Source organism: Gopherus flavomarginatus, chromosome 8 (assembly GCF_025201925.1).
Source record: "Gopherus flavomarginatus isolate rGopFla2 chromosome 8, rGopFla2.mat.asm, whole genome shotgun sequence".
NCBI classification, from domain to species: Eukaryota; Metazoa; Chordata; order Testudines; family Testudinidae; genus Gopherus; species Gopherus flavomarginatus.
This window is the reverse complement of record NC_066624.1, coordinates 113,697,415-113,717,892: the sequence shown is the minus strand read 5'-3', so window position 1 is coordinate 113,717,892 and position 20,478 is coordinate 113,697,415. Positions and strand designations below refer to the sequence as shown.

The 20,478-nt window shown below is 42.4% G+C and overlaps 1 protein-coding gene across 5 annotated transcripts in view; it reads left to right on the top strand.

Annotated features, from left to right (window-relative positions):
• The window catches only part of ATP13A3 (ATPase 13A3), a 137,766-nt gene extending 121,673 nt beyond the window's left edge, over positions 1-16,093 (top strand). For 3 of the 5 annotated variants that reach the window (XM_050963860.1, XM_050963858.1, XM_050963861.1), the window contains 6 exons: positions 1,383-1,560; positions 2,857-3,044; positions 4,282-4,370; positions 4,886-4,966; positions 7,637-7,726; positions 11,582-16,093. In XM_050963860.1, coding sequence (XP_050819817.1) covers positions 1,383-1,560; positions 2,857-3,044; positions 4,282-4,370; positions 4,886-4,966; positions 7,637-7,726; positions 11,582-11,779 — 824 coding nt within the window. In that variant the 3' untranslated portion in view covers positions 11,780-16,093. Of the gene's footprint in view, positions 1-113; positions 688-1,382; positions 1,561-2,856; positions 3,045-4,281; positions 4,371-4,885; positions 4,967-7,636; positions 7,727-11,581 lie in introns of those variants that run through there. The other 2 variants (XM_050963859.1, XM_050963862.1) reach the window with 2 other exon arrangements.
• Positions 16,094-20,478: the final 4,385 nt, after the last annotated feature.

The following is a 20,478-nucleotide window of genomic DNA, read 5'->3' as shown; positions in this document are numbered from 1 at the left end:
CCTTCCACCTCCGTACCTGATACACGCCAGCAGGCAAGAACACAGGAACCTCCTTCTCTCCTTCCCTTTCTATCCCAAGATAGCGATGCCACTTACGTCTGTCTCTCCTTAAGGGAATGTAGCAGAAAAGGGTGAACAAAACCGTGGGAATATCCCCCAAAGAGTGTATGAATTAGAAAATCTAATGCTAAAGTATTGCACTAAATCGGCGCTAGCTCAGGTATGTGACGTTGTGCCACCACGCAAAGTTGATTAGCAGCCATGATGTCATGAATGCAGCTCTTGACAGTACAGTGAGGCTGAAATTTGACCAAAAGCGAGTAGGCGTTATTTAAAGAGTTAAGATTCTTTTAATCCAAAAGATCATGGTGCGATTACACTTTGTTGTTTACATTTTCACAGGTGGATTTTTTTCATGCACAAAGAGATTACATTCTCACTTGCGCTGTAGGCATATGTATTTATCCACACTTGAAAGCAAGCAGCGAATGATTAGCTCAGGGGATATTAACAGAAGAATTATTGCTCTTGAAATGGAGGTATACTGTCTGAAAACACAGACAGGGCACCTGTAATTGCTGGTGATTCTTACAGGTGCCATGAAGATGGGAAGCTCGGTCTACCTCTGCTGTTACTCCCCTGGGTGCCACAAGGCTGGGTTAGCCAATGGGAGGCTGGTTTTCACCATCTCTGTATCAGCAGCCTATCGAGATGCTGCCTTGTACAAACTGATACAAACTGATACACACACAGAACCACCAAAGCAACTTGAGACAATGCAAATATCTGAAAGTCACAAGTAGAACGTTCTGAAGCTTTGTCTAGGCTACGAGGTAGGGGTGAGAGTCCCCGGCTTGCAGACACATACTTGTACTAGCTCTCATCAAGCCTGTGTGAGTATAAATAGGTGAGTAATCATGGTAGCCCAGAGGCATGGCTGAACCATGCTGAGTGCTTACCCCTCCCAGTTTCAGGCGGCTGCTACTTGTGCTACCATGGCTACTTATCCTCTTGCAAGTCCCAGGAGAGCTAGTGTGGTATGGTGCAGATGCAGGGAAATCACACTCAGAGGTAGGGTGACCAGATGAGAGGAAAGAAATATAGGGACACATTGGGGAGGGGGAGTCACTGGCGGATCAACCCCCCACCCCCAAAATGGAGTACCGCGAAATATCGGGACAAATTGCGTCCTGACCTAACATCGATCGGGACGCGGAACAAATGCCTAAATATTGGGATGGCCACAATTTTATTGGGACGTTTGGTCACCCTGCCCAGAGCTCCTAGCGTAGACATAGCCTCACTCCATAAAAGTTAAACAAAATAATACTGGGAAACGTGCAGATTATAAACTGTCCTTGATTTTCTTTCTCCCAATACAGTGAGTTTAAATCCTGCCTGGAAGGAGCTTGTTGCACAGAGGCCACCTTCAGGTCTCATCTCAGGTCAACTTCTCTGCTCAGTTCTGTCTCAGATTTTCACCTGCCTTGGTTTTCAAACCATAGGATTTATTTGGGTCAAACAGCAACCCTGGTATGAGCCCTGGACCACACAGGCAGAGTAAGTTGTACACGGGTAAATACAGAATATGGTAGCACTGATTAGGGGGAATGGTTTATAAATAATTTAATGCCCTTTGGTAACTAGGAAATTCCAAGGTGCATTTCGCATGGCAAATGGCTAATGTGCAGTTTTCCTTGCCGTGGAAGGAGAAAAGGCATCTGATTTCTTGGAATCAAACTACAGTGGGATTCTTGCCTTGAGTGGGCCTCAGCTTGCCCTGCCAGCTTCTGTCACAGAACTGGAGGTCTCCCTCTTTCCTGCTGCCTGTAAGACTCATGGGGACCAGTAGGAAAAGGTGGGGTCATGTCAGATGATCAGGATATAGTGTGTGGAAGAATTGGCAAAGGGCTGGGTATGCTGCAAGGGAAGCAGAGAATGAGAGATGATTTGCCCTCTAGGGGGAAGAGGAATAATCGTCTCATGCTCAGGAAGTTAGATCAGGGCCAGCGACGTAATAGGTTCATTTCGTCCGGGTTAGGAGGGTTAGTGAAGTGAGTGTTATGGGATTGGGCTGCTAGAGGAGGTGAAGTACAGAAGAAGTTTCACTGAGCTGCAGTACCACGATGTATAACACTACAGAACCGTATTCTAAGGGTTGAAGATAATGTACTGGGGGAGTTCTGTGACTGCCTTATAAGGAATGGCTGCAAGGGCCACAAGAGACCATCAGAGATGGACTGTCAGTGTTTACATCACTGTCTGGAGGGTGGAAAGGAAGGGAAAGTAATAACCTTTGTATGATAGTTTTGTGTACTAAGAGAGAGTCTTAGCAATTACATCCAGTTGTTAATGTTAGTAGAAGTGGGGCCTGCACTGGATCCCTGAAGCTGAAGAACCCTGAACTTCAGAGCAATTTTCAGATCCAAACTTCATGGGTTTTATGCTTATTTCAGCTCTGTATAATGAAGTTCTATCATCCTGTTATGAAGCAGCAGCAAACTGGGCTACAGGCTGTTATTTATACCTATCTCGCTTCGTTTGTTTTTCAGTTTGTAAAATTCACTTACTTAACAGGCAGTAGAACAATAAGTCCTATACAATTCGTATCACTAACTGACACAATGGAAACCCAGAACTCACAGGGCACAGAAGAAACTCCAGTTCATGACCTGTCACCACCTAACACAAAGGCCTTTCTGAATTACTTCATTACTTGTGGTAAAATGTCCAAAACATACCCACCATAACCTCTGTAGCAATTTATACTGGAATTATTTTCACAATAAAGACAAGGCTAAAACTTACTGTAGTCTTCTACTTTGAGTCCATGTTGAATGTTCTTCTGTGTTGCAGTGCCTGTAACTTATCAGCAGCCACAAACACCAGTTCCTCCCAACCTGAGAATGAAACTCTTCACGATGAGCACAATATCAAAAACTATGAAAACACAACGGTGTTTTTTATCTCCAGCTTCCAGTACCTCATAGTGGCAATTGTCTTTTCTAAAGGGAAGCCCTTTAGGCAGCCTTGCTACAAAAATGGTAAGTCTCTTCTCATTATATACAATTCTTCTGTATTTTTCTAAGTAAGAATTCCAAATTACAGTAGGTGTATTTTGTTCACTTAGCACATTTGTTCAGGCGCGTGTTGTGCTGCTTTTGCAGTAACAGATTTGCTGCTGCAAGAATGTGGGGTTTCCCCAAGAGAAGAAGGAGGGGATAGTTTCTCAGGTGAAAAGAGATGGGGCAGTATTGTAGAATAGTCAAGATTTCCTCTGGGAATTTGGGAAGGTTAATGCAGAAATTCTCACATTCTACAAATTTTAACTTTTTTTTCCAAAGTAAGATGCATGAAATTTAAATGGTATGCGCTCTCTGGGAAAACCACCTAAATACAGTCATTACCACTATATTGAATGAAGTTTCTCTATTGACTCAATGATTTTGGTAGCAGAATACTCCTGCATTCCACTGCTGTTTTGTTTAAGACACGGGATAATAACATTTGTACCTTCTTAAATCTGTGTGCTTGCTGCATACACTAAATCTGCTCGCTAATATCCTTAAGATAGTTTTGTGTATTTAGAAATCTCACATGCAGATTTTTTAGATTTAGATTCAGTTGCTTTAATGTTTTTCAGAATTCTGAAAGATTCTGGTCTGTATTATGGGCCTCAAAACTTACTTTTTAAAAATGGTCATTTCTTGGGAGTGCAAAAAAGGGTAATCTAAAATCTGTAACTTTTTGTTGCTAGGGCAGTGGTTGATTTGAACTTCTGTAATTTAGTCATTTTGTATTTATCTGAAATTATATGTATGGTATATATTTGTTTTAGAAGATTAATGGAGGAAAATATATATATATATACACACACATACGCACGCACACACACAGATATACACATATGTGCATGCGTACTAACGTGAAATGAGGATTATATCCACCACTGCAGTGTGCTTTGAGATGTATATTCTGTTGTTGTGAAAGGGGAAGCCTTCTTGTAAGTTAAGTGTCACATAAGCTACATTGTTTTCATAAGTTAATGAGAATTAACCAGGTGTTTAAGGTGGCTTTTTTGCATATACAATAAAAGCATTGCGGTATAATTTTACAGGAGAGAAATCCAAGACTGTTTCATGTAATATGTACTTGTATATGGTCTACCAATGCAAAATACATGTTGTGAACTGTTATTCAGGGGTTATTGTAATAGATATATATGCAAACACGAAGCGTGACAGTGTGTTTAATGTTGTATTTCTCTTTTTCTTTTTACAGTTCTGTTTGTTATATCTGTGATAGTTATTTATATCTTCACATTATTCATCATGTTGTGTCCAGTTGAATCCATTGACAGGGTTCTTGAGGTAAGATTCAACAAGCAGGTACATAAACTTCATACCTCATAAAATAAGTTAGCTGGCTTCTCTTCCAGTCTGAAGTTCCCATTGGCTGGATTGACCCTTTGAAAGCTAGAGTTCAAATTTTACCAGAAGGTAAGCTTAGTGAAACTCTGGCATATATCTATAGAGTTAAGTGAGAGCCAAATATAAATTTAGTTTCACCATTTTTTAATTTTTATTTAAAAAAAAATCCCTTTAGCTCTAACGAATGCAGAAGCAGCATGTGTTTAAAACCCTTAACAATTTCTCAGCAAGATACTGTAGAATGAGAGTGATACTACCGAATGCACTCTGCAGATAAGCATGATTTGCCCTCTCACAAAGAGTCGTGTTTAAGTAATAAAATAGGAGTTAAAATTCAAGGTTTACAACCAAGATTGTTTCAAATTTGCTTTATTTCATATGTACACATTTTTTTGTGTGTAACTGTTCAATGCATGTAGTGGACATTGTTCACCTGTGACAACTTTGTCTTGCAGCTAGTTTGTGTACCATATCAGTGGCGTATAACAATTCTCATCATCATCATCATCAATGCAATTGTATCCGTCTTGGTAGAGGTAAGTAGCTCAGATTAACAAGTGGCCTTTTCCATGTAGCCTTTTCCTGGGCTACAAGTACATCCTGTATAAAATGCTGATGGAGTACGGTTATGTCTGTACTTCTAATATATTTTCAGGCAAGGTTAAGGCCACAAAGCTTAAAGTTTCATAATACAGATAATTAATATAATAAGAAATACGGTGAATAATTGAGTTAAGCATCGTTATTGAATTCAATGTAATGTACAGCAGCAGTGAACTATGTTGAACACAGACTTCTGACTCTTGATTTTTTTAGTGTGTGTCACTGTCCTTATGTGATAGGGATCATAACTATTAACAGCATAAGGGACCATTAGATCCTCTAGTCTGACCTCCTGTATATCACATTAAATTTCACCCAGGAAATTGAATTTGACTCAGACATATCTTCCAGAACAGCTTCAGTCTTGATTTGAAGAGATCAAGAGATGAAGAATCCCCCACTTCCATCGATAATTTGTTTCAATGGTTAATCATCCTCTGTTAAAAATGTGTCTCTAACTTCTACTTTGTGCTGTTCTGGGTTCTGTTTCCAGCCATTGGCTCTTGTCTTGCCATTCACTACTAGAGTAAAGTCCTTTCATACCTGGTATTCCCTCCCCCCCCCCCCCCAAGGTGTTTACACACTGTAATAGTCACCTCTCTTCTTTTTGATTAACTAAACAGATTGTGCTCTTTAAATATCTCATTGTAAAGCATTTTCTTGAATCATCTTTGTGGCTCTTTTCTGCATCATCTTGTTTGTCCACTAAGACCCCTACATTCTTTAGATTTGCTCTTCATATTTTCATATCAGTTCAGTTCATGACACACGGAGTTTGAATTAATACCGCATTTTCCCCCTTAGCATCTGCCCTTTGGGTTGTTGGATTAATACCCTATCTGCCTCATTGGCCCCAGCTAGTGAGTGTCTGAGCGAGATGATGAGCTGCCTGTGAGATGCATGCTGGTTGCATTCATATAGCCCTGTCTCTCACTGGAATATGGCCTAGTCCACCACAAATCCAAACCTTCGGCTTCACGCCCGTTGCACTGTCTATGGTTCATGTCCAATATTTTATGCCTTCCCTTGCTTTTGGGACTGGAAGGCTCTCCAAGAAGATAACTTGGACGTTCCTTCTCTTCAGCTCCCCTCCAAGATCCCAGAAGTTTTCCGTGATCTGTGGGATGCCATAGTATTGGAACCAATGGAGACTTGCCAGAAGATTTAATAACCCCACCCTTCTTGCACTTCATTTCACATTTTCGCACTGGGTTGACAGCACACCATCCTGCTCTCCTTGTGTCCTTTACTAAATTCAGTGTCCACTCTTCATTTGGAGTCACTGATGAGGATTGTTTGCCTTCTTGAGACAGGTGAAAAACCTGCCTTTGTAGCTGTTTGCTTCATAACGCAAGGATGCCCATGAGGGATGTCCCTTTTAGCTTTCTCTTCTCTTCCTCCGGAAACAGATTCCTCTACAGTTGCTTCACTGAGTACCTGATACTGAATGAGTACTTTTAGCTGGGTTGAATTTCTGTTCTTTGTCCTGAATCATCAGCCCATTTCTTTGGTTTCTGTCCTCTCCAGTTCTCCTTTCACAGACTCCTCCCCTTGTCATGTCTGTGGTAATGATTTCCAAATGTGCTGTCAAAAAAGTGTTGAAACTTGTGCTTCCAGACCACACATTTTCTCCTGTAGTATGGCCACCAGCTTACATTCATGCACCAGAGATCTAGTTGGTCTTCTGACAGAAACGTAAGCATAGCATGTCTGAGGCAGGACACAGTTGTTCTCTTGTCCATATTTGCTACCTGGAGTAGAGCTATACCTCCAACAGAAAGAGCCAGACTCCCTCCAAAACTCACCAGCTTGCCACTCTTATTTGCCTACCTCAGGAGTTCACCTGGCAACTGACTACATACTAAACCTCACTGCTCAGCTCTACCCCGCTTTAACAGGGCAGGGTTAACCTCTCGGACACTTCAAACCCTGGGGCTGTTCAAAGACCACAGGGTTGCAGCCACACTGCCCTCGCTGCAACATAGACAGACCTGTCTCACCTAGCCTGGTCAGGGTTCCACAGCCCAGCCACGCAACCTTCCTAGAGAACAGACAGACCAGATGAACAGCTCACCAAGTCCCTCCGCCTTTGAGCACAGCATCCGCATCTGTGCCCTCGGAAACCCTGACCGGTTTGCTGCTCTGGTTCACCTATTAACTAACTTTGGACTATGATCAACACTGTTAAATAAATACCCAAAATATCAGACTAATCACAATGCAGAACATGATTTGAGAAAAGAATCTTAATTCAAAGCTTCCTTAGAACTTTCAGTGCTTACTGGAGATTCTTAAAATAGTAGTGTCAAAACTTGTTGTTTAAAAAAAAAAATCCTATTTGTGTAAATGCAGTTGTCATACTTATTGCAATTAATGTAAAGCATATATTCGTGCTCTTAAAACCCTCATTTAAGCACTTAAATACTGATGATGGTTTCTCTCTTAAATACTAATAAAAATGTTGTCAAATGAAAACTGAGTTTAGTTCTGCACTGAGTTAATTATGCCTACATCACTGTTTCAGATTTTATTTTTATGTGCACACTAACAACAAATGATCATTAGTCTTTTTAATTCTTCCCACTCACTGCAATGTCTCACAGAATATCCTCCTTGACATGATCCTTTGGAAGGTTGTGTTCAGTCGAGACAAACAAGGAGAATATCGCCTCACCATACCCCAGCCACCTCAGGTTGGAGACCAGTATTTTTGCTGTCAATCATTCAACTGTATGCAGATTAGTTTAGTTTTTTACCATGCATTTCGTAGCGATATATGGGTGTGTTTGTTTTCTGCCTGTATAAACCTGTTTTTAAAAAGTGTCTTATCATATTTCTGTAACTTTACAATTAAAAGGGAATTTAACAGAAGCATCTTTAAATATTATTGTAAACATGTCCTAAGCAGGTAAGTGTACATTAAGATGTTTAGCTTCACTTACAGGACTTGAGAAACAGTGTGAGACCTCTCTAATTTTTCCATTGACTTGTTTTTTCACTCCAAAATGACACACTTAGAATTTTAGAGACTAACACGTTCAGTGTCACCAATGTTCATTCCAGATACGTAATAGTAGTCTGCATGTCAGCAGATCAGTAGAGTGGGACTAGAAATGTTTTAATTTTCATGAAATCAGGGTTCTTAACTGTGGGTTTGAGCCAGCTCCCAATGAAATGAATTAAATTGACTTCAAAAGGTGTTGGTGTTGGGGAAAAAGGTGTGTGACCAGTAATTTATGGTACATACAAACAACAGGAAACAAAATGATAGACATAGTAAATTACTACTACTTTTTAAGCTGCTGTAGAAGGTGACGGTTTTGGCAGCTCTTCCACCTCAAGAGATAGTCAGCAAACTGCGTTTTGTACCACCCCGAGGCTACTGTCTATGGAAAATGCAATGTAGTAAAACACTGTTGGCTTGGTTATTACCTTTAACACCTTATAGTGTTTGTCTGCCTCTGGGCAGAGAGCCTGCACAAGGCCCAGCCGTTGCTTCAGTCAAAATTGAGCCCGATTTTGAGAACTGTCGTGATGCCTAGGGCTCGTGCTAGCATTGGGCACAGGGGAAAATCTAAGCCACGACGCATAAGAGCAATCACTTATATCCACCAAAATGGCAGTCATACCCAGTAAACACAGTAGACTGAGAAATGGGAGGAACCAAATATTTTGAGAATGATAGCAGTGTGTTTGTCTATTCATTCCAATTAGTGGAGTAAAATTTCTAAGGTTCATGTATTGCCTATTTAGTATGCGGGGAGTGATGAAGACTTTAAAAATAAGTAAACACGGAGTGATTTATTCCGACAGACTAGCAGATTACTTCTAATTCACTGCTTTGCATGCTTTTTAATAGCACACACGGTCAGATAGGCACGGTTAGTTTAAATTGCTTACTGCTTATTGTTGGTTGAATACCATTGAACAAACGTGTATATGTGTAAAATATTTAGACATTTTTTCACAAAACTTGGGCATCAGACAGACACAGTTACATCACAAAAAGTGTTTTAAGGCCATTACTTCTCAATAATTTACTTTGGGAGTTGACTAGTTCCTCTGAACCAGTACGGTTATAGGCCGTACCATGAACACTTTGAAATGTACATGAAAATGATTGCTGGTGCATGAGACCTAGATACTGTGATGCCGATTCTTATTTTCTCCTCGCATTTGTACCTTTTAAAATCTCATTGCTGCCACAATGCAGAAGAGGGGGTAGGCGATCCTATATATAGACTCTTCACCACACTGTCTTGATCCTGTATAATGACAACAATTTCTGAATCAGAAACTAAAACAATTCATAATGAAAGAGTACGTCTATACTACGGGATTAGTCTGATTTTACATAAACCGGTTTTGTAAAACAGATTGTATAAAGTCGAGTGCACGTGGCCACACTAAGCATATCAATTGGACGGTGTGCGTCCATGTACCGAGGCTAGCGTCGATTTCCGGAGCGTTGCACTGTGGGTAGCTATTCCGTAGCTATCCCATAGTTCGTGCAGTCTCCCCCGCCCCTTGGAATTCTGGGTTGAGATCTCAGTGCCTGATGGGGCAAAAATCATTGTCGCGGGTAGTTCTGGGTAAATGTTGTCAGTCATTCCTTCCTCCAGGAAAACTACGGCAGACAATCATTTCGCACCCTTTTTCCCTGGATTGCCCTGGCAGATGCCATAGCACGGCAACCATGGAGCCCGTTCAGCTTTTTTTTTTACTGTCACTGTGTGTGTACTGGATGCCGCTGACAGAGGCGTTAGTGCAGCGCTACACAGCAGCATTTGTTTGCTTTTGCATGACAGCACAGACGGTTATCAGTCGTTCTGTACCGTCTGCTGCCATTGTAAATTGGCGATGAGATGACGGTTATCTGTCCTTCTGTGCTGTCTGCTGCTATCATGGATGCCCCTGGCTGAGGTCGGCCGGGGGCACAAAGGCAAAAATGGGAATGACTCCCTGAGTCAATCCCTCCTTTATGGTTTCTAAAAATAGAGTTAGTCCTGCCTAGAATATGGGGCCAGTGTACTAGAGAACCAGTGTACCAGAGAGCACAGCTGCTCCATGTCAGATCCCGCAGAAATGATGAGCTGCATGCCATTCACGGGGGGTGCCCCTGCAACAACCCCACCCGTTGCTTCCCTCCTCCCCCAACCTTCCTGGGCTACCGTGGCAGTGTCCCCCCCATTTGTGTCATGAAGTAATAAAGAATGCAGGAATAAGAAACAATGACTTGTTATAGTGAGATAAAATGAGGGGGAGGCAGCCTCCCGCTGCTATGACAGTCCAGGCAGGACATTAAGCGGTGTGGGGAGAGGAGCCCAGCATCCCGCTGCTATGATAGTCCAGGCAGCACAGAATCTTTTCTTTACACAGGAAAGGGAGGGAGCTGATGGAGCGCAGCTCCCAGTTGCTATGATGAGGACGGTTACCAGCCGTTCTGTACCATCTACTGGGAATGACCAGGAATCATTCCTATTTTTACCCAGGCGCCCCCGGCCAGCCTTACCTGAGGCCAGCCAGGAGCACTCACGGGCTGATGACAAAGACGGCTACCAGTCCTACTGCACCATCTGTCACTGGGGGGGGAGAGGAGCGGATACTGCTCTTTACTGCCGCAGCATCGTGTCTGCTAGCAGCATTCAGTAGACATAGGGTGACATTGAAAGAAGTCAAGAAATGATTTCTTTCCCTTTTCTTTCACGTCGGGGGGGGAGGGAGTAAATTGTCGAGCTATACCCTGAACCACACTGGACAATGTGTTTGACCCTACAGGCATTGGGAGCTCAGCCAAGAATGTAAATATTTTTCGGAGACTGCTGTGGACTGTGGGATAGCTGGAGTCCTCCGTAACCCCTCCCTCCCTCCATGAGCGTCCATTTGATTCTTTGGCTTTCCGTTACGCTTGTCACGGAGCTTTGTGTAGCCTGGAGATTTTTTTCAAATGCTTTGGAATTTCATCTTCTGTAACGGAGCTGTGATCGAACAGATTTGTCTCCCCGTACAGCGATCAGATCCAGTATCTCCCGTATGGTCCATGCTGGAACTCTTTTTGGATTTGGGACTGCATCGCCACCCGTGCTGATCAGAGCTCCACGCTGGGCAAACAGGAAATGTAATTCAAAAGTTCGCGGGGCTTTTCCTGTTTACCTGGCCACTGCATCCGAGTTCAGATTGCTGTCCAGAGCGGTCACAGTGATGCACTGTGGGATACCTCTTGGAGGCCAATACCGTCGATTTGCGGCCACACTAACCCTAATCCGATATGGTAATACCGATTTCAGCGCTACTCCTCTTGTTGGGGAGGAGTACAGAAACCGATTTAAAGAGCCCTTTATATCAATGTAAAGGGCCTCGTAGTGTGGACGAGTGCGCCATTAAATCAGTTTAACACTGCTAAAATTGGTTTAAATGCGTAGTGTAGACCAGGCCAAAGTCAGATTCGTTTCTGATGTCTCATTGTAAACTTTCTGATGTGGTTTTAAAGTATTTTGCTCTTAGCAGCCCAGTTTTCATATCTGTTCATTTCCCTGTCCCGTCTGCAGGAGCCTTTGGATCGCTGGAGAGGATGCTTCCTTTCCTCCCTGTTTGGCTGCAGAAAGAAGATTCCAAAAGCCAAGTACATGCACTTAGCTCAGGAACTGTTGTTTGATCCAGAATGGCCACCAAAACCTAGAACAACTACAGAAGCTAAAGATCCAACCCAGGAAAATGGTTCATATCCAATAATCACTGTAACATAACAATGAATCTCAGTGGTATGTTTCTTTAGCAGTATTCAGAGCTATGTAATTTTATGGCTTTATTTAGTATTGCAGCATGCTAAGCGTTCTCCTAGTAGAAACATTTCCGGTTCTTTGGTCTCTGAATACAAAGTTCAGAGCTGGACATCGTACAAATTATACATGAAAAAACACTGAGCTAGAAGAAACATTTTTTTACTACATTTTGAAACCTCACTTGTCCAAAGTGAGCTGTATTTAAAGGTTTAAACTGGAGGGCGGTTAAATAGGGTCCTTTGAGTATTTGGGGAATGTTAATATTTGGTGGTAATTGTTCCACCCTGTGTTCCAACAGCAGTGTGAGTGCAGTGTGCTGTTTGACACAGCCTTTTCACAGCAGTACTAGAGACTCATAGAAACCACATGGAAAGGGTTGTCAGTTATTTCTTCTTCACTTTTTATCAGAAAGCATTGTGACTGTAAGATGATCCTGGAGTTTAGTGTGTATCCCTCCATTTCACATGGACTAAACCCAGGTTCCTACCTTATAGTTCAAGAGCGTTCCCAGCTGTGGGACAGGTAAGAGTTTGGACTTGCAGCTAGTCTTGAAGTCTGACCCTCCAAGTACTGGGAATGCAGTAAAAACTGTGTGCTCAGTCCCTAGGAGGAAGGAAGCGCATCACTCTCCTCTTACCATCCTCTTCAGCTAATCCTGAATTGTCATAGGCTACAGAGGACAGGTTGTTGGGGTCTTTGAGAAGGGGGATGCTGAAGAACCTACGCCAAATAATTCTTCCCTTACATCTTACTTTTATTGCATTTAACTGACTGGTGGCTCCATACGTTCTTACTCTGTCCAACAAAGGGATTAGATTACTGTTATCAGACCAGGTTTTGTTTGTATCATTTGGGTGATTTTTAACACCTTTGCACCAGCAAGGCAGAACTACTGCTAGGAGGCAGAAAATGGTTTTCACATGCCCTTAGCATTAGCAAATATTAATCCTGGGCACAAGGGCTTATAAATACCAAAGGATTGGTCTGCCAGTGTTTTAATTACCATGTAGTTGTGTGCAGCAATGTTAAGATGGAAACAGATGAGCCACAGTCCAGATCTTTTTATAAAATTATTGGGCTGCCTTGGATCTTTCTTTTTTTAAAAACAAACAAACAAACCACCTTTTCCACCCAGTGGTGCCGAGTACTTAAAGTGTCAGTGCACAGTTTCACCATGAGGTGGTGCCAGAGAGCATTGTACTAGGCCACTTGGAAAATGAAATTGCAAATATGAGACGGTAAGCAGCAGCAACTTCAAAAAGGTTGGGTTTTAGAAGCCTATCAAAATGGGTAAAAAACCCAAAGCCTTTGGCAACCAAAAAAACAGTAAAACATTGAGGAAAAACTCCTCCAGTCAGTTCCTATTGCTCTTTTGAAAGAATAAAACATGCTAAAAGTTGGACTGCCTTTTTTAACTCCATGAAATTGACTGATCTAAGCAACTCTGAACTTTGGGAGAGGACACCAGAAATCCAGCTCTGACCCTTATACTAAAAATCCTGTAGGACTGTATGTAGGGCTGAATGAAAACTGTGGAAATTGCTCCACTCTAGGGAGTGTTCCCCTCTATAAAATCCCGGGGATAGCTCGTTAAAGTTATCTAGGGAGGATATCGTTCTCTAGGATTCTTTAGTAAGAGGAGTTTTGCAGCTCAGGCCTATTTCCTTTGTGTTTTCATATAAGGCAGTGTGTGGTAATATCCTCCTTGCCTTGATGGTGTTGAACATGCCATGCCAACGCTGGGATTAATAATTGGGGCATAAATGCTTTGGAGGATTCCTCTAGGACTGTGAAGATTAGCAGTTACATTAACAGTTACTCCTCATGAATTAATAGTACACTTGTGGTGTACTATCCCCTATGGCAACTGACAGTTCTCTTCCTGTTTTATTTTAGGAAGGCATTTACCAGCTTTTAATCAGTAGTGCAGACCAGAATTGTCCTTTTCCTGCCTTTTATTCTGTTAAACTTCAAACAATATTTGTAACTTTAGAAGAGTGTAAAAACTGGATCACTGTTATGATGTTGCTGCTGTTGAGTCTTTTAAATATCTCTTTAGTGTGGAATTTGGGGGGAAAGGCTATTGCTAGCTGAGTGAATATTCTTTATATCTCCCTTTTATAGAAAATATTTTACTTTAGTGGAAAGATTCCATGAAGCTATGCATCTTGGACCTTGGAGCTGTGACTTACGACCACATCCTATATTTGTTTAAATGTTAACTTACAGGGGGGTTGAGTTAGTTTAATTCATTTTAACTTGCTTGTTCAGTCAAAAGTGAAGAGAAAAATGTGCACATGCTCTGCATCTTTCAAGTACTATTGCTCAGTGCTCTTCCCACAAACTGCTAATTTGTCTGTCCTCGGTCAGATGTTAAAGTCAGTCTTTCATTTGTGATGAGAATATTCCATGTACCAGCCCATTAGAAATATCCAGATAATAAGGAGTAAAGTACTGATAGAGCAGTGAGTTTGTTTAAAGAGTATTCTGACTTTTTTAATTAGGGCCAAAATTGTCAAGTGTGTCCATTACTTTTGGGTGCATGGCTTGTGAAAACGAGAGCATGATTTTCACTGGTCCCGAGCACCTGCAGGTTTCTTTGACTCCAGATGGAATTGTGGGTGCTCAGCACCTCTGAGAGTCCGGTGCTGTGTTCTTCAAGTTGGGCACCAAACGTAGTGGATGTTTTTGACATCATATGAGTGAGCAGCTAGGGTCTTTGACCAAGAACAGTTGGTTATTGTTAAGAATAACAGATCATCTGTCTTTTTTGGGAAAAAATCCTTTAAAATTTTTCTTTTTCTTACAAGGTTTTGTACTTCTGAGGGTTCAAATACAGCCATGGAAGTAGGCACTGCTCCTACTGATGTCCCTGGGAATTGCACCTTCTTACCTCAGGGCAGGGTTCAGCTCTATTTGCCTGTGTATCACTTTGAGAGGACGATATGGTTTGTCAGGTGTACAGAAAGCTAGCAGACTAGATCTGCCCCCAAATTAGCAAGTTCAGTTCATATGTTGAAGTATGTTGGACTTCAGAGTTTGTGCTTAAAAGAAACCTTTTTGTAAATTGTTCTTGAAAGCTAATGAATTCAGATGAACAGAACTATGTAGTGGGTCCTACTAAATACTCTTGATGGTCTTTTTTCTTTCTGTTATATAATTCAGCCTCACACTGAAGAGTTTGATTCAGAATTTCTTATTAAATTATTTAAGTGTATACAGACCTAAATTTAAATCTGTATATGTCTTACTTCACTGTGTTAGGATTTGTAAATATGACTGATATAAATATTATTTATGCACATACTTAAAGGAATGGTCTACCCAGGAAAGCAATTGTTAAATAATAAATGTAACTTTTAAAAAATTTTAAATAAATAACCAAATCTTTAACATGTCTATCCCTCAGGGTTGTTTTTAAAGTTCTCCTTCCCTTCAGATATAATTAGTGGTAACTGTAGATTTCAGACATTATATAACTAAGTCCGCTGTAAAATAGGCTGCAAATAATGCTTGAGTCAAAGTGGAGAAGCCAACCACAAAGCAAAGATTGTTTAGATTCGTTTGTAAACTTTAAATTGGGAACTCATACAATTGCACTTTTATTTTTAAAATGGTCACAGGTTTTTATTCTATTTATTTTATTTCTTCTGTGTTTATGAAAATTGTGCTGAACCAGTTCATCTGATCTTGGTAAATAATCCTCTACTGTATTATGTATGTATTATATTAACATTAAACACACACAGGATGCTTTTTTATGCTGCAAATTTTTTAGTATTTTCCTTGGTCATCACAACATTCAAGATTTAGTAAGTGCTTTAGAATTTCTCCCATGAAATTTTGAATTATAAAATTAGATTTTTGTATGTCTGAGGGAAAGGGGTGGTTTTCTGACAATTTTTAGAGTCCTGAATATGTTAATTTTATACAGTACAGCTTCAGGGTTTTACAGCTATTTTCAATCAATTGCAGCTTGTTTGATAATTTTGAACCAGAAACTACTTTTAGTTTAGGTGATGACTTCCTTGAAACTAACAAAAATAGAAGGCTTGTGATTTTAGCGTTCTCTGGAAGCTCACCTTCCTCTTATTTTTAAAAAGCTGGTTTAAATCAGAAGTGATACTGCGTCTTTATATTTAAAAACATGTAATGCTGCTCTAGAATGGTACCCAGTTGTCAAAGAGGCACACATGCATAACTGTACATTACAATTGTAAATAGCCTTGTAAAATCATTTTTACGATTGAAGCTATTTGAAATAAAAATGTAAATGAACAGCGTGTACTTTCATAGCTTTTGTTGTTAGTGTTCAGAAATGTTTCTCTAATTCCCCCTGTCACACATTTAGGGCTCGATTCAGAGCCCATTGAAATAGATGGATAGAATGACTCCCATTGGCTTCAGTGGGCTTCAGCTCAGCCCCGTCTCTATGCACTCTTCCTGAGTAAGGGGCATGTGTGCGCATATACACACACCAGATTAATATCTGGAAACAATGACAGTGACCGTAGTCTTGCATCATGGATTGATAAAGGCCCTGTCGAGGCTGTAAATTGTACTTTACTAAGGATAGTGATGCATTTCTGCTTCATTATTGAGATCTTCCAGTGCTGCATGGTTGCAGCGTGGTGTGCTGATAGCATTTCTTCTATGGTGACACTTTCATTTCTTGCCAGTCTTCGGCCTGCAAATAATGTTGTTCCTGCCACTGCCTTATCCGTCCTGCTCTGAGTCTGGAAACATCACTTCATGAGTTAGGCTGAGACCCTTTCTATACTGCAGAACAGAAATACATTTAAATATTTTAGGACAAAGAACTTTGTTTAAGAAAAGTTAAGGTAGAATGTGTTTGAGAGGGGTCCAGCCAACACCCAGAAGCTTGACAGGTTTTTTAAAAACCCAGACACAAACCTGGAACCAAAACAATATTTTATGAACCTTTTGCTTTCACGAAGATCCTTATTGACTTAGGTTTTTGTTGCAGACAGTTCATGGAGGCAAGGGAATTCAACTGGGGAGACACAGAAAGGAGGTAAAAAGGGCCCAGCCTGGATTGCTTAGCCCAAGTCTGGAGCAGAAAGGTGCCCATTCCCTGCTGGTGCTGCCACGATGCAGCAAAGCCTTGTGATGGAGAAGTGGCTGGAACTGGAGGACCTTGTTTCCCAGACCCTTACACTTTGGCAGAAGTACAGGGGATTTCAAAATAAATACATGCATGAATCTGAGACTGATGTTCCTTTGGGTCTGCTACAGAAGCCTGTATATTCAGTTATGTATTGGCCATGTGACATAACATAAGCAAGACATTCTGCTCCTCTTAGGCGTGTATTTCTGTACCTTATTCATGATGCGGGGTGGGGGGGGGGTGGATGAAATAAAGAATTCTGGCTCTACTCAGACTTCTACTGGGCTGTTGAGGCACATACGCCACTCTTTCTGGTGTACCACATCCACACTGACCATAACTGTCTTGCCTCTTTGAATGCAGGTTTCTATGTGTATTCCACTGTGGGAACGCATGCACTTCATGCCCTGGGGGTCAGAGAATTTTTGCAAGCAGTATCTGTTGCCCTGTGCATGTGCCTTTGCCTTCCTTCATGAGTCCTTACATAATTTAAAGGACTCCGGGGCCACCCTCCGCTCCATGGGAATATATACAGCTGCCCTAAAAGGGAAGTATCACAGGCAGCCTTACAAATCTAGACCGGCATTTCCATAATTATTTCAACAGCAGTGTTCTGACCCTCCTGGTAAGAGACAAAGAGTATGGATCTCTCGTTTTCCTGCACCTGCCAGGCCTACAGCACCATCTCAATCTTATCCCCCAGTAAAAAGATATTTTGTGACTGTGACGAACTAGGAATGTTCTTAATGTTTTCTCTGAATACTGTGTTGGTGCCTCAGTGTCCCCATGGCAGTTCTTAAGTATCTAGGTGTTGGGATAAGGGTGTCTGATTGCTGCAGAGCAAATGGCCAGTGCACCGAAATGCCTGGCACTCTGTCTCCTAGCAACTGATGGCCTGGGCCCCTCCTCTGCAAAGGTGCCAACTGAAGGTGTTGGAGACAAAGAGATCAGTGATCTCCTGGCCCGGGAAAGGAAGGGAGCAGAGAGGAAGGGCTGGAGGGAGTTGTTAGTCTGGAGCTGGCTGGGGGCAGACATGGGGGTCTGGCTCACTGCCCCCCAGAATGGACCCGGCCGAGGGGTCCGGTTCGCTGTACCTACAAGCTCTGTTTTAGACCCTGTTCCTGTCATTGAATAAACCTCTGTTTTACTGGTTGGCTGAGAGTCAACGTCTGACTGCGAAGTGGCTGGGGGTGCAGGACCCTGTGGCTTCCCCAGGACCCTGCTGGGGGGGGCTCGCTGTGGGAAGCGCACGGAGGGGCAGAGGGTGCTGAATGCTCCAAGGAGAGACCCAGGAGATGAAGACGTGTGAGCTTCTTGCCCTGAACAAGTCTGCTCCAGGGGAGAGGAGGCTCCCCAAAGTCCTGCCTGGCTTGGTGGGGAGCAGTTCCAGAGCATCGCCCGGGGACTCCGTGACAGTGACAGGAGCTCAAGAGGTGCAAACCATTTATGATGCCTCTACATGATCCCCACGTACCCCTTGGCTATTGTTTAGCACTCCAGTTCCACAACTGGAGTGTCACAGCAGACAAGTGGGTATTAGATATCATCTATCCCAGCTATGCAATTAAATTTACTTACCTACCTTCTCCAAAGCCCCCATTCTCACGAGGAATTTCTCTTCCAGCAAGGAACAATAGAGTGCGCAGCTCTTCAACACCAAGGAAAAAGTTTTTACTCTACATAGTTCCTAGTCCCTAAAAAGTTGGGTAGTTGGAGACAGAGACGTATCCTCGATCTCTGTAATCTCAACCACTTTATTCACCAACTGAGATTTCACACGGTGGCTCTGGCATCAATATCCTATCCCTGGAAAAAGACATATGGTTTACAGCTCTTGATATGAATGTCATGTACTTTCACATGGATATTCACTCCGTCCACAGGCATTTTCTCAGATTCGTGGTGGACCCTGACCACTTCCAATACAGGGTCCTCCCATTCGGCCTCACCACTGCCCCCCAGGGTCTTTACCAAGATCTTTCTGGTAGTAGCAGCTCTTTTCAGACAGAACGGCTTTACTGTTTTCCCTTATGTCGATGGTTGGCGTCTCATAGCCAAAACATATCTGGAAGCCTATGAGTCAACCTCATCAATGCTTCAACGACTTTCTTACTGAGGAGTCAGTGGGGGCTTGGAAAAGTGTCCTCAGTCCATGCAGACTATAGACTTCATAGGGGCCATGCTAGATTCAGTCATGGCGAGAGTTCATCTCCCAAGGGACAGGTTGTGCACCAGGAGCACGCTAATAGATCAGGTTATAGGCAACCTTTGAGTTCCAGTCAGAACTTGTTTTTTTTCCTTCTGGAGCCAATGGCTTCATGGACGTACGTTATCCCATTCGCCAGACGTCACCTATATTGCCTTCAGGAGTAGCTCCAGAGAGTGTATTCAGCAGTCAGACACGGCATGAATACCTTAGTGATAATTCCATCCAGAGTGACATCTTCCTTGGTGTGGGGGAAGGATCCCCATCAGGTATGTGTGGGTGTCCCCTTCCTATTATCTTGCCAGACAAGATGATCATTAGAGACCTCTCTCTCTTCAGCTGGGCAGTCCACATGGACAACCATATGGTGCAGTACTTAGATGTCCCAAGAGACCAGGATGCACATCAACCTTCTGAAACTCCAGGCACCGCAAGACGCTTGCAAGGTTTTTCTACCATTCATCCTATCCCACCATGTCCTCATAACGTCAGACAACCTGACAACTGCCTCATGAATCAATAACCAGAGAGGAGTGAGATCAGTCCCCCTGTGTGTAGGAGCAGTCACCCTGTGGAAGTGGTGCATCAGGAATCGAAGCACCCTGTTGGCACCTTATTTTCCAGGAACTCAGGACGTGTTAATGGACACCCACAGCAGGTATGTCTCCATCAGAGGGAGTTGCATGATTCAATAATAAATAACATTTTTGTTCAGTGGGTGACCCAGTCAGGATCTGTTTTGCTGAACAAACAAGAAGTGCAACATACGTTGCTCCAGAGATGCTCTTAGACTATGCCCTCAGAGCGATGCTGTCTTTCTCCCCTCATCAGACCATCTGAGCGATGTCTTTCCTCCCTTATCGTTCCTACCTTGGATCTTACAAAGTCACAACAGGGTACAATTCATCCTTGTTTTCCCCTATTGGCTCCCAAATCTACTACAACAGTCATCTCATTCTCCACTCATCAGCCAGTCCTTCCCTGATCTCTTGATCTAGGAGAAGCACAGGATCAAGCATCCCAGCCTCAAAGTGCTTCATCTCCTGGCTTGGATTTTTGGATGGACATCAACATTAGAACATTCCTGATCAGAAGCTGGACAAACCACCCTTAATAATAGCAGAAACAGTTCCACTAGGAAATGCTATTCAGCCAAATGATGCATTTTTCCATCTGGGCACAGCAGAAACATCTCCTGAGTTGTCAGATATTCCCCTGTTTTGGACTATCTTCTTTCTCTCACAACCGCTGGGCTATCCCTTGTGATTGCTCATATCCATTCCAGTTAGGTGTGCGCGCCCTGCGTGCACGTTTGTCGGAAGATTTTTA